Genomic DNA, 13961 nt, shown 5'->3' on the forward strand with positions numbered 1-13961 from the left:
GAACTGTTTTAAGAATAAGCCCCTACCAAACAAACAAGACAAACGACAATTAACAGTGTGGGATCCACATTAGTGAATCACCGTTGTACGAATCCGCTGGTAATATTGCAGTACCGCGGGACCGAACAAAAAAGCAGCACCATATGCAGTCTTTTGGTGGGGTACCGCAGACTAATAAAGATGCCAGAGGCAAATAAAAGGGTGGATCTTACCGGTGGTGCCAGTTGGGACCTTATAGTCCAAAATCCTGGAGGATGAGGGGCTTCTCGGGTCCGAAAAACACGTCCTCTTTTAGATTTCACCTGGTGCCAGGGGCTGCAGGGAGAAACTATCCCTGTTTTTGCCCTACTTGGCCTGTAAATCCCTAGGTGCCTCCTAACACGGGGTCCTTTCCCCGCAAGGGGTGGCCTCGTCCGGAACCTAACCCTAATAAGTGAACCCTAATTGGCCCTATAGGGACAGCGTAAATTGGCCCCAAGGGTGATGATGGCTAGTAGGGTAGAAAGATATCTAAATTCTGATAGATTTATTCTGCGTCCCTACGCGTTTCATCTAATAGAGAATAAATCAGAACTACAAAAAGTGCCTCCACTTCATAGAGATAGAATGAAGACCCCCCGACTCATCAGGGGACAGGGGTCATGGGTGGAGGATTAGGTCTATACCCTTGTCCTATTGTGATAAATAATGGGAAAGGGTCAGCCAAAAAAGAATTGCGCAGACCTGACTAGACCAGTGTGGTCCCAAATCAGTCCGGATACTATTAAGGTCATGGAAACCGTGTGGCTGGTGCCATGAGAAGCGGGAGTGTGGTCTGACGCCCGCATGTGATGTCAGCGTCTGTCTCGAGACAGACGCTGACATCACATGCGGGCGTCAGACTGATTTGGGACCACACTGGTCTAGTCAGGTCTGCGCAATTCTTTTTTGGCTGACCCTTTCCCATTATTTATCACAATAGGACAAGGGTATAGACCTAATCCTCCACCCATGACCCCTGTCCCCTGATGAGTCGGGGGGTCTTCATTCTATCTCTATGAAGTGGAGGCACATTTTTTTGTAGTTCTGATTTATTCTCTATTAGATGAAACGCGTAGGGACGCAGAATAAATCTATCAGAATTTAGATATCTTTCTACCCTACTAGCCATCATCACCCTTGGGGCCAATTTACGCTGTCCCTATAGGGCCAATTAGGGTTCACTTATTAGGGTTAGGTTCCGGACGAGGCCACCCCTTGCGGGGAAAGGACCCCGTGTTAGGAGGCACCTAGGGATTTACAGGCCAAGTAGGGCAAAAACAGGGATAGTTTCTCCCTGCAGCCCCTGGCACCAGGTGAAATCTAAAAGAGGACGTGTTTTTCGGACCCGAGAAGCCCCTCATCCTCCAGGATTTTGGACTATAAGGTCCCAACTGGCACCACCGGTAAGATCCACCCTTTTATTTGCCTCTGGCATCTTTATTAGTCTGCGGTACCCCACCAAAAGACTGCATATGGTGCTGCTTTTTTGTTCGGTCCCGCGGTACTGCAATATTACCAGCGGATTCGTACAACGGTGATTCACTAATGTGGATCCCACACTGTTAATTGTCGTTTGTCTTGTTTGTTTGGTAGGGGCTTATTCTTAAAACAGTTCAAATAAACTCTTTAGTTTTAAAACGTTACTGCCCCTCACTCGAGCTATAAGGATCCACACCTAGGTCTTGCAAATTACTGTATGTTGAAACCTGACCACTTGCTTGATTACTGTACCCTCTGTCGCAAATAAAGTAATGTCTCAGCATAAGGTTTCTTGCACACGGTCGTGAGTCCCCCGTGGCCGTATTGCGGCCCGCATACGGCGGGTCCGCAATACACGGGACACTGGCCGTGTGCATTCCGCATCATGAATGCGGACCCATTCACTTGAATGGGTCTGCAAATCCGGAGATGCGGTGCGGAACGGAAGCACAAAACAGAACCCCACGGAAGCACTATGGAGTGCTTCCGTGGGGTTCCATTCCATGCTCCCGCACCGCAAAAAGATAGAACTTGCTCTATATTTTTGCAGATCGGACAGATCGTGGACCCCATTCAAGTGAATGGGTCCGCGATCCGCATGCGACTGGCCCACGGTCGGTGCCCGTGCGTTCCACAGCACGGGCACGGTGCCCTTACGTTCTTGTGAACAAGCCCTAACAAAAAGGACAGATTTGGAAGGTCAAGAGCTCTGCTTTCTGCACCTACACATCTCGGTACCAGAATCGGATGTCAGTCTGTACTAATTGATGTGACATCCCTTATCTACACCATAATGCACATAAATCATTGGGAAATTACCATTTCTATCACATGATCCATTGTTTACTGCTCCGACCTCAAGCCTTGCAGCGTTCCCCCACTATCACCATTCCATCACATTATTAAAACAATAACCTACATGATCCCCTATACTCATATGTACAGGTCTTGTTTTTATTTTTGTATGTGGCTTCTACATGTCTCCTTTAGGCCTCATTTACACTTCAGTATTTGGTCAGTGACTTCCATCAGTGATTTGTGAGCTAATACCAGGTGCAGGTCAAAACAGGAGCAAATCTTTCCATTATACCTTATCTTTGTATAGGCTTCACTTCTGGTTTTGGCTCACAAATAACTGATGGAAAACCGTTGCTATCTATGGCTCATCTGTCTCCGGCTAGGAAGACAGAGGGGCGGTCCTTCACACTGCATGCCTGCATTAGGCTTCAGAGTGAGGAGGCGTGTCTCTCAGTAATCCAATCTGATTGGCTGGCAGGGAGCTGCTGGCTACAGCAAGTTTGTATGTGAAGTGAGGGAAAGCAGTTTTGGCCTCAGAGAACTGGCAGAGGAGCCATCTTGACAAGATCCTCATAATGTAGAATTCAAAACAGCCGCAACTAAGGGGAAAACTCAGGGAAAACAGCGTAAGTTGAGAAACTAAAGATTGCTGTATGCATAATGCTGCTGCAGCAGTAACATATGCTAAAATAGATTTTTTTGATGAAAATATGACAGTTATCCTTAAAGATAGCCAAACCTTCGTTGGAATGATATAGTTTAGGCAAGGCTCTCCATCGCAGTTCCATCTAATTTGGCATCAAGAAAATAGCAATAGCAGTATTTTATTCGTCAAAACTACGGTAGCCCAATAGACCCCATTGCAAGTCAGTTGTATGATAGATCCAGCACTGTGTTGTGGCTTCCATTAAAAACTGAGTTAACATGGCATATGTGCACCTAAGAGTACTTCCAGTTAGTCTCCACACAGGGCTGGTCTCTGTAAAGGGAAATTGGCCGCTCCAAAACACCCCCCAAACTAGTGCAAGTGGTGTATAGTGCAAGTGATGCTGAGTCTGATTATCAAACCAGCAGTAAAATGCTTTGAGTCCTCTCCATTATTTGCGTGGGCTCAGGAGTCCTCTTAATGCATTTTACTACTGGTTTGTTGGAGCACAGCATCAGAATGCAAGCAAATATGAAGATAAAAATGACATAATTGGACTCAGCGTTATTGACACTATACACGGCTTACTCTAGTTTAAGGGCTGTTTTGGAGCTGACAGATTCCCATTAAGGAGATTCAGCTCCCTGCCTAAACTTCAGCACTCAGCCAGCCAGAATACTACTCTGTAATGATGAGGGGCTAGTATACTGAAACAGCTATCTGCAGATGGGTATCTGGCTTGGCTATTTTCCCTTGTCAAGTCCTAAGGCTTGTTAAAAAGCAGGATTCTGACTCATAAGGAGCCACTTCCACAAGGTGGCACTAGTGAGATGGTTCTTTTTTACCAGGAGATATCTCTTTGCATACTTGTCAGAAGGTGCCACTGTTTCCAGTGGACAAGTGGCCATGCATTGTATCTCTACGATGAAAATGGTCACCTGAACCTACTGCTGAACCACCACTGATCTGTCCTTCAGACCGGTCAAAAGATATCACTGTAGGAACATCCCGTCATTTGTTGCAAAGCTCGTACAAACTAATTTAACCAGCCTCTATCATTTGGACTAGCAGCAAAGAGCACTGGACACCCAGGTCCCTGTCACTGTTTGTCCTTTTTTGCACACCTTTGGTAGGTACTAACCAAAGTATACAGAGGGCCTGCCAAGAAACCTGCCATAGAGACCCTCTGACCTATTCGTCTAGTCATCACAATCTGGCTCTTGTCAAAGTCACTAAGCTTGTCCATTTTTCCTGCTTCCAGCATCAACGTCAAGAACTGACTGCTCACATGCTGCATAATATATCCCAGTGTCGCTTTACCTGGTTTTATTGGTATCGGTGTGTGTATAATGTGTTAACACAATTTTCCATAATGGGAGATTTTCTCTTTAAAGGATCCGTTTCACTATAATGTTGTTGGAAATAAGTTACAAATTTTCAACCAACAATAGAGAAATGGCTGCAATACCAAAAACCAGAAGGTGTGTGATAATAACAGTGCTACCTGTAAATACCATACAAAACATAAATGTGCAAACACCATCACCAAAAGATATATATATATACACAGTACAATGAGAGCATATGCAGCAGATAGATAACCACAGATGAGGTTGGACATTTAAAAATTCTACTGAATACTGAGGGGTGATGTAGACCCTATGTGTATAGCCATCAACTGAGGCTTCCTCTAGGGTTACAAATATATAGTCTCCATCATCTAGTTCGGTATCAATTGGCAAGGGTTGGACTGGCCCACCAGAGTACTAGAGAATCCTCTGGTGGGCCCAGCCTCTGAAGTCATATTGGACCCAAAAGTCTAACGGAAAAAAAATCCCATTTGGAGATGCCTTTAGAGATAGTCACTTGCCACCAGGGTCTAGATTTCCTAAAAGGTCTCAAAATTGGCCAAAAAATGTGATTAAAAAATGAATTGAATCTACCCAAATTGGAATCTCTCTCTCTTTCCACCTCTCTCTCCCAAGCAAATCTGAATAAATTCTGATTTTACAGAATCTGATTTTTTTTATTTTTTATTCAGGTCGAACTTTGATTCTAACAAATGAATTCTCACAGCTCTAGTCTATTTCTTTCAAGTAAAACCTTATGGACTTTACTGAAGATATAAGGGTTGGACCTCAAGAATAATTTTCTTATGGTGGGCCCAAGTAAACCCAGTCCGACACTGCTCATAGGTTCCACATTATCAGACGGTCATACAAAAGAGCAGAGAACCTTCAGAAAGGAAGCCCAAAATGAAATATTAACACAATATGTGCATTATCTGGTCTTCTGAGTTTGGGTGAATTGTTTCTAATATTAGGCCCCTTTCACATGGACGATAATTCCCCGCGGGTGCAATGGGTGAGGTGAACGCATAGCACCTTCACTGAATCTGGACCCATTCAATTCAATGGGGCTGTTTAGACGAGCGGTGATTTTCACGCATCACTTGTGCATTGCGTGAAAATCGCAGCATGTTCTATATTCTGTGTTTTTCACGCAGGCCCTATAGAAATGAATGGGGATGCATAAAAATCGCATAGCATCCGCAAGCAAGTGCGGATGCAATGCGATTTTCACGCATGGTTGCTAGGAGATGATGTTAGTAAATTGATAAAAGTCCATTTACTGTATATTTTTCCCTTATAACATGGTTATAAAGGAAAATAATAGCATTCTTAATATAGAATGCTTACTAAAATGTGGCTTGAGGGGTTAAAAAATAAAATAAAATAAATTAACTCACCTCATCCTCTTGTTCGCGCAGCTGGCATTGTCTTCTTTCTTCTTCTTTCAGGACCTGCAAAAGGACCTTTGATGATGTCATTGCGCTCACCACGTCATCAAAGGTCCTTTTGCAGGTCCTGAAAGAAGAAGAAAGAAGATGATGCCGGCTGCGCGAACAAGAGGATGAGGTGAGTTAATTTTTTATTTATTTTTTAACCCCTCAAGCCACATTTTAGTAAGCATTCTGTATTAAGAATGCTATTATTTTCCATTATAACCATGTTATAAGGGAAAATAATAAAATCTACAGAACACCTAACCCAAACCCGAACTTCAATGAAGAAGTCCGGGTGTGGGTACCACATTCAGTTTTTTTTCACGAGCGTGTGCAGCGTCCCACTCAGGACACGTGGGAACTGCTAAATTACTGTAAAATGGCATTATCACATTGCATGTCATTTTGTATTACAACACCTGTTGTATCCCTGTTCATAGGCTGGTCTGGTGTAATTTAGACATCCCACCACTAGATGGAGATAACACTTAGGTCATATAAATACCTAGGTCAGGCCTAGTGGGACAGATTAGTGGTAGATCAGTGGTAGATTAGTTGAGGTAGAGAAAAGTGAGGAGATGAGAGGAGCAGAGCAGTTTGTTAAGCTGAGGCTACACACCACGGAATAGTGGGTCAAGCCAGCTGCAGAAATGAGGTAGAGCCAAGGTATGAGGCGCAGGAGAGCGTTTTCCTTCTGTGATCCTCTTAGTTCCTACATCCTACAACCAGAGGATAGTGTTTGCGTCCCTGGAAGAAAACCAAGCTAAAGAGAGACATCGGTAAATAACAGCCATTACTTAAGGCTTAATGGGCACCTTTGCGCATGGTGGAGGACAATCTAGCTACAGGCAACCTCACCATATATTGAAGAATACAGATTAGCTACCTGTTCAAGGGCTTGGAAGATACAGAAAGTAATAGGACTAAGCATACCAATAAGCATTGCAGGCAACCTCACCAAATTACTCTGGTTTACAAGGGACCTGAAGCAAAGTCACCTACCAGAAATACTTATACAGAACCTTCAAGCTAAGCCTAAACCCAGCCAAACCTATTACCAGTGGATCAACAGAATTCCTCTAAATTGCAAAGGACTGTATTCTGTCTGATGTATATGCCGCAACTGGAACCAACATCAGTAAAAGTTGTGAGTTGTATCCTACCACTGTCTACTTCATTCTTACAACTGGTTGTAGCACCATTAACGGTACTGGCGTCACGACTAATAACACAAAGGGACCCAGCTGACACAAGCACCCTAAACACCACTGCCATCAAGGGCACCTCGACCTCCATCTAGGCTGGTGCTTCCCTACCACAGAGCGTGCCCCGGAGGATTTAGTGCTGTCTTCCTCAACACTGTGCTGTCAGCCCAGGGAGGCTTTCTGCTAACCGTGAGTAAACCGATGAACTGTGTTATTATTTGGCCCCTCATCGGCCCACCGTGCACCTCACGTGTTGCCCCTGCGGTACTGGCTGGCTGCATGTGCAAAACGCATTGCACTCGTGCGGAAAAAACTGAACATCGGAACGCAATCGCAATCAAAACTGACTGCAATTGCGTGCCTGCTCGAGCGGTTTTCCCGCAATACACACGCAACGCATCCGGAGAAAATCCTGAACGCCCGTGTGAAAGAGGCCTTAGGCCTCTTTCAGACGGGCGTTGCGGTAAAATGTGCGGGTGCATTGCGGGAACACCCGCGATTATTCCGCGCGAGTGCAAAACATTGTAATGCGTTTTGCACTAGCCTGAGAAAAATCTCGCATGTTTGGTACCCAAACCCGAACTTCTTCACAGAAGTTCGGGTCTGGGATCGGTGTTCTGTAGATTGTATTATTTTCCCTTATAACATGGTTATAAGGGAAAATAATAGCATTCTGAATACAGAATGCATAGTACAATAGCGCTGGAGGGTTAAAAAAGAAATAAAAAATAATTTAACTCACCTTAGTCCACTTGATCGCGTAACCCGGCATCTCTTCTGTCTCCTTTGCTGCACAGGACCTGTGGTGAGCATTCATTGGTAAAAGATCATGTGATGGAACATGTGATGACCGGAGTGATGTCACCACAGGTCCTGTTCAGCAAAGGAGACAGACGAGATGCCGGGCAGCACGATCAAGTGGACTAAGGTAAGTTAAAAATTTTTTTATTTTTTTTTAACTCCTCCAGCGCTATTTTACTATGCATTCTATATTCAGAATACTATTATTTTCCCTTATAACCATGTTTTAAGGGAAAATAATAATGATCGGGTCTCCATCCCGATCGTCTCCTAGCAACCGTGCGTAAAAATCGCACCGCATCCGCACTTGCTTGCGGATGCTTGTGATTTTCACGCAACCCCATTCATTTCTATGGGGCCTGCGTTACGTGAAAATCGCACAAAATAGAGCATGCTGCGATTTTCACACAACGCATAAGGGATGCGTGAAAATCACCGCTCATGTGAACAGCCCCATAGAAATGAATGGGTCGGTATTCAGTGCGTGTGCAATGCGTTCAACTCACGCATCGCATCTGCGCGGAATACTCGCCCGTGTGAAAGGGGCCTTATAGTTCTGTCTTTTTCATCAGGTCTACAACCCCCACACTGCACATGCTTTGAGTTTGCTTTGTATGGGTTGTAACATTGCAATGTAACTCCATCTAAGGACTCCAATTAGGGTCCTTATTGCGGCTGAATCAACTGGCCCCTGTGTGTCTCTACAGAACCAAACTTTGGTTACTATTTCAACACTTGGACCGACTCAATCCAACTGAACCGAACTTAGATCACGACAGAGCTCCAGGTGTAGTAGAGCTACAATATGGACCCTAATATGCGATCAGGGCCGTTTCTAGAGGAGGGTGAGGGTTGCGACTGCACGGGGCGCATCCCTCAGGACAGAAGAGAGGGGCGCCGTCAGCAGGGCTCAGCGCCCTTTCTGCCTGGAGGCAGCAGGAGTGGAGATGAGCGCTTCTATTGTGGAAGCGCTCATCTCCAAATTCATCTGTATCACCGTCCTCAGGACAGCGATACAGATTAACGGTGCAGAGGAGCAAGAGAGAGGCGTCTCCCTTGCCTCTTCCTCTAATAGGCTACAGGCACTAGGCCTGTAGCCTATCAGAGGCCAATGCAGGCGGTGCGATGACGTCATCGCGCCGCCTGAGCCATACAGAGCGGGACACAGGCCGGAAGAGGCCTGCATCACATCGCTAACAGGAGCATAAGGTAAGTATGTGTTTATTGTTTTTATTATTTATAGTATACTGTGGCAAGAAGGGGGGTGGGGCCCCTATATACTGGCACAATATGGAAGGGCACTATGGAGAAGAGGGGAAGCACTATAGGGGCCACTATGGAGAAGAGGGGAAGCTCTATGGGGGCCCTTTATACTGGCACAATATGGAAGGGCACTATGGAGAAGAGGGGAAGCACTATAGGGGCCACTATGGAGAAGAGGGGAAGCACTATGGGGGCCATATAGACTGGCACAATATGGAGGGGCACTATGGAGAAGAGGGGAAGCACTATGGGGGCCACTATTGAGAAGAGGGGAAGCACTATGGGGGCCACTTTGGAGAAGAGGGGAAGCACTATGGGGGCCCGATATACCTGCACAATATGGGGGGCACGATGGAGAAGAGGGGAAGCACTATGGGGGCTCTATATACTGGCACAATATGGAGGGGCACTATGGAGAAGAGGGGAAGCACTATGGGGGCCCTATATACTGCCAAAATATGGGGGGGCACTATGGAGAAGAGGGGGAAGTACTATGGGCGCCCTATATACTGGCACAATATGGGGGGCACTATGGAGAAGGGGGGATGCATCTACTGGGGGCCCTATATACTGGCACTCATTATGGGGGGTTCTATGGAGAAATGGGGGGTAAAGGAGCACTATGGGGGCATTTACTGGGGGCCCTATTTACTGGCACACATTATGGGGGGGGCACTATGGAGATGTGGGGAAGATGTGGGGGAGAAGAGCACTATGGGGCATTATATAGTGGTATTTAATACTGGCAACCATTTTGGTGCCATTATGGGGGCATCTATGTGGGGCAGTCTATAGGGGCATTTTATACTGGCACATTATGGAGGACACTATGGGGATGGGGAAGGAGCACTATGGGGCATCTTCTGGGGCCACTATATAGGAGTATATTATACTGTCACAAATTATAGGGGTACTATGGGCACCTAAGCTCAACTGGGGGCACTAAGTGTTTTTTCTAGTGGCACACAGTACGGTCACTGGAACACATGAGGGCATTCTGGGGACATTGGCTCTACTTGGGGGCACTAAGATTTTTATTTTATGTTTTACTGACACACAACGGGACATTTTTTGCACTGGCGCACGCTATAAATAGAATTATTACTACCAGGGGCATTATGGTGGGCTTTATTACAACTGGGGGACTATGGGAGCATTATTACTTCTGGGACACAATTACTGTTGGGGGCACTGTAGGAGCACTATTACTACTAGGTGCACTCTGGCACAGAATTATCACTATTGTTGGGATTTTTGGGAGCACTATTACTGTGGGGGCGCCCTGGCACAGTATCAGCTTAGCACAGTTATTTTTGGGGGACATTATGGTTATACTTTTGATGTTCGCCCTGTTGGTAAATTTCCCTAGAAACTGCCTTGTATGCGATTACGGAGTGGGTCAGCACCCATGTAGCTGATGCCAACTTCAACTTAATCCATAACGATAGCACTGTAGTCCCGTCTCCTACAAAGTCAACGGAAATTTACACTTGTGTGACTGCTAAACCACCGGAGGACGACTCCGGCATCGTCAAACAAAAAGTTGTCGAAATCCAATCTCGCTCGACTCGTCTTGACACTTTCACAGCAGGCTTCACAAAATATCAGGCGTCTTCTGGTTCTAGCCTGAAGTCTATAATGGCCGATATGCAAAAGCTAAAAAACTTTGTATACAGAATATAGTCATAAAACAAGAGCAACTACACAATCACACAAAAACTGGCAGATCAGTCAGCGCAAAATATTCGTTCAGAGGACAGGCAGAGTGCCCCCTATCATTCCCACCAATGATCCTTGATTCTTCCTGATCGAAAGTGAAACTAGTAGAAAAAAGGCTAAGGTACAAGAACTGGCTAAGGAGGGTGGTGGGTTGGGGACATAGGGAAGCAGTGCCAGGGGGACTGGCATACAGCTGACACTTACCATGTCTTGCAGTGATCCTGGCAGCGACGAGGAGAAGTAGTGCCTGTGTTACATGGTAGTAGTGAGAGAACAGCTGACACTGCTGTGCACTCTCTCAGTGACTGCCCGCCTTCCTGTCATCTATTCCTCCCCCTCAGCTCCTAGGTTTCCTGCAGTTATCCACCCCTGGAGAGGAGGAGGGGTGCTGGAAATGGGGCTTTGTGTTTCTCTGCCACCAAACAGACAAAAGTTCCAGGCACGAATAAGTAGTCATTATCTGAGCTCTCCACACCCATATGACCCCGATTAGCTCGGAGTAATTACTGGCACTGTATCTCTCTCCCATGATGATGATGAGGCGAATTTAAAGCGTGAACTAAAAGTTACCCTAAATACCAATGGGAAATTGCTTGCAGGTCAATTCCCTAATTTTCCTTCTAGGAGGAATTTTCTTTGCCGGTGATTTCCCTGCTTTCTTATCGAAATGCTGATGTTGATAAATTACAATAACCGAAGTACTTTAAAGGGATTCTCCGGGCTTTTAATATCGATAATATATCCTCAATATCAGATCGGCGGGGGTCTGCCACCTGGCACCCCCCGCAGATGAGCCGTATGAAGGGAAGGCGCACGCAGTGTGCACGTGCCGTCTTCCGTTTCTCTTCCTGCGCTCCATAGACATAGCGGCAGCGAGCAGAAAGAGAGACGGGAGACGACTGCTTCATTCAGCTGATCAGCGGGGGTGCCGGGTGTCGGACCCCCACGATCTGTTATTGATGACCTATCCTGAGGATAGGTCATCGATATTAAAATCCCAGAGAAACCCTTTAAGGAATTGCTGTATATACAATTCTCCGATATATAAGTGTAGCCTTTACCCCCCGACAACAGGTGTTTGGGGAGATAAGGATTGGGCTGTTTTTTTTTTTTTTGCTCTCCGCATTCAGGACACATGCATGTTTGGGCGAGCCGAGTGCGTATAAAGGGGTTGGCATAGATAGCGTGCGGTAAGCCAACAGATGTCTAAAGAGACTCTGTCACCTAGTTTGACTCCATTTAACCCTTGGCAATGCTATGTAGTGCTGCTTTAAAGGGGTTGTGTCGCTTTGGCAAAAAACATTTATCATGTAGAGAAAGTTAATACAAGGCACTTACTAATGTATTGTGATTGTCCATATTGTCTCCTTTGCTGGCTGGATTCATTTTTCCATCAGCGGTGGCCATGCTTGCACACTATAGGAAAAAGCACCAGCCTATGTGAGCTCCCACAGACACGGCCAAGAGAGAGGCAGGCACATTTTCCTATAGTGCACGGCCACCACTGATGGAATGCTGGGTGGTCGTAACCCTGGAAACGAGCAGTGTATAATGTGATGGGAAAATGAATCTAGCCAGCAGAGGAAGAAATATGGACAATCCCAATACATTAGTAAGTGCCTCGTATTAATTTTCTCTACATAATAAATGCCACTTGCTGAAGTGAGACAACACCTGTAAGTAGTATTCTGGTAGATTGTAAGCCCTCACGGGCAGGGCCCTCTCTCCTTCTGTACCAGTCTGTAACACGTCTTATTTATGCTTAGTGCAATTGTCTGTATTATGTATGTTGCACCCCTTATCATATTTACAGCGCCATGGAATGAATTGTGCTTTAATAATAATAATAAATAATATTCCATACGCATACCCAACTGGCCGCTCCGTTCATTTCAGGGGGCTGCAAAGGGTACAGGACTCTGTTCTTGTGATCGGTGGGGGTCCCAGGAGTAGGACCCCACAGATCTAATAGATATCCCCTTAACTTAATACAACTGGAATACACCTTAAGGCCTCATGCACACGACCGTTTTTTTTTTAAGGTCCGCAAAAACGGGGTCCGTAGGTCCGTGATCCGTGACCGTTTTTTCGTCCGTGGGTCTTCCTTGATTTTTGGAGGATCCACGGACATGAAAAATGAAAAAAAAATCTAAGTCAAGTTTGCCATTGAAATGATAGGAAAAAACGGACACGGATCACGGACACGGATCACGGACGCGGATGACAATCTTGTGTGCATCCGTGTTTTTTCACGGACCCATTGACTTGAATGGGTCCGTGAACCGTTGGCCGTGAAAAAAATAGGACAGGTGATATTTTTTTCACGGCCAGGAAAAACGGATCACGGATGCGGCTGCCAAACGGTGCATTTTCCGATTTTTCCACGGACCCATTTAAAGTCAATGGGTCCGCGAAAAAAAACGGAAAACGGCACAACGGCCATGGATGCACACAATGGTCGTGTGCATGAGGCCTTAGGGTGCATTCACATGACCGTAAGTGTTTTGCGGTCCGCACATGACCAGCACTATATAGAGAATGCCCATTCTTGTCCGGACAAGAATAGGACATGCTCCATATTTTTTGCGGGCCCGCGGAACGGAACAACGGATGCGGACAGCTGTGCTGTCCGCATCTTTTGCGACCCCATTGAAATGAATGCAAGGATGCGGATCCATTTATACGGTCGTGTGAATGCACCCTTAACATAATGAAAACCTTGCTTTGTTAGTATTATCCTTACATTAGAACTCCAGGAATCACTGTTTGATTGGTATGCTGAGGCCGCAAAGTGCCTCATAACGGTTCCAAGAGCCCAAGACCAGCACCAGCAAGAACTCAAGCCCACCTCTGCCCCCTCCTCTGCAGCCTCACAATCAGCATAGAACGCCTTCCACCTGGTCACCAACGCCACAGGGCTCAGCGCATGCACAGTACAGTAAGTAAAGTGAGGTCCACTCCCAGTGCAGGGAAGCCAATGCGCAGACATTTCCCTATTCTGCGCTTGTGTGAGATTTTGCAGAGGGACACGATGACCAGGCGGGAGGAGTTCTATGCTGAATGGCGCAAGGGGAGGTACTGTCACGGCTTCTGTTGTGTGCGCCGTGACACGGTTGCTGTGCATGCTGTTGCCTGCGGCAACGTGTTCTTGCAGCATTTAGGTGGCTCCTCCTTTCCCCTGGGTCCTTCCCTGTCAGGTACCGGAGGGGTTAATTATCTGGCTGGTGTGGATTTAGGCTCACAA

The 13961-nt window shown here is 46.1% G+C and overlaps 1 protein-coding gene across 1 annotated transcript in view; it reads right to left on the bottom strand.

Moving 5' to 3' along the window:
* LOC122929485 (vesicle-associated membrane protein 5-like) overlaps positions 1-11158 on the bottom strand; it is a 38098-nt gene extending 26940 nt beyond the window's left edge. Inside the window, exon 1 of the mRNA XM_044283082.1 lies at positions 10922-11158. Coding sequence (XP_044139017.1) covers positions 10922-10924 — 3 coding nt within the window. The 5' untranslated portion in view covers positions 10925-11158. The remainder of the gene's footprint in view (positions 1-10921) is intronic.
* Positions 11159-13961: the final 2803 nt, after the last annotated feature.

This window comes from Bufo gargarizans, chromosome 2 (genome assembly GCF_014858855.1).
Source record: "Bufo gargarizans isolate SCDJY-AF-19 chromosome 2, ASM1485885v1, whole genome shotgun sequence".
Lineage (NCBI taxonomy): Eukaryota > Metazoa > Chordata > Amphibia > Anura > Bufonidae > Bufo > Bufo gargarizans.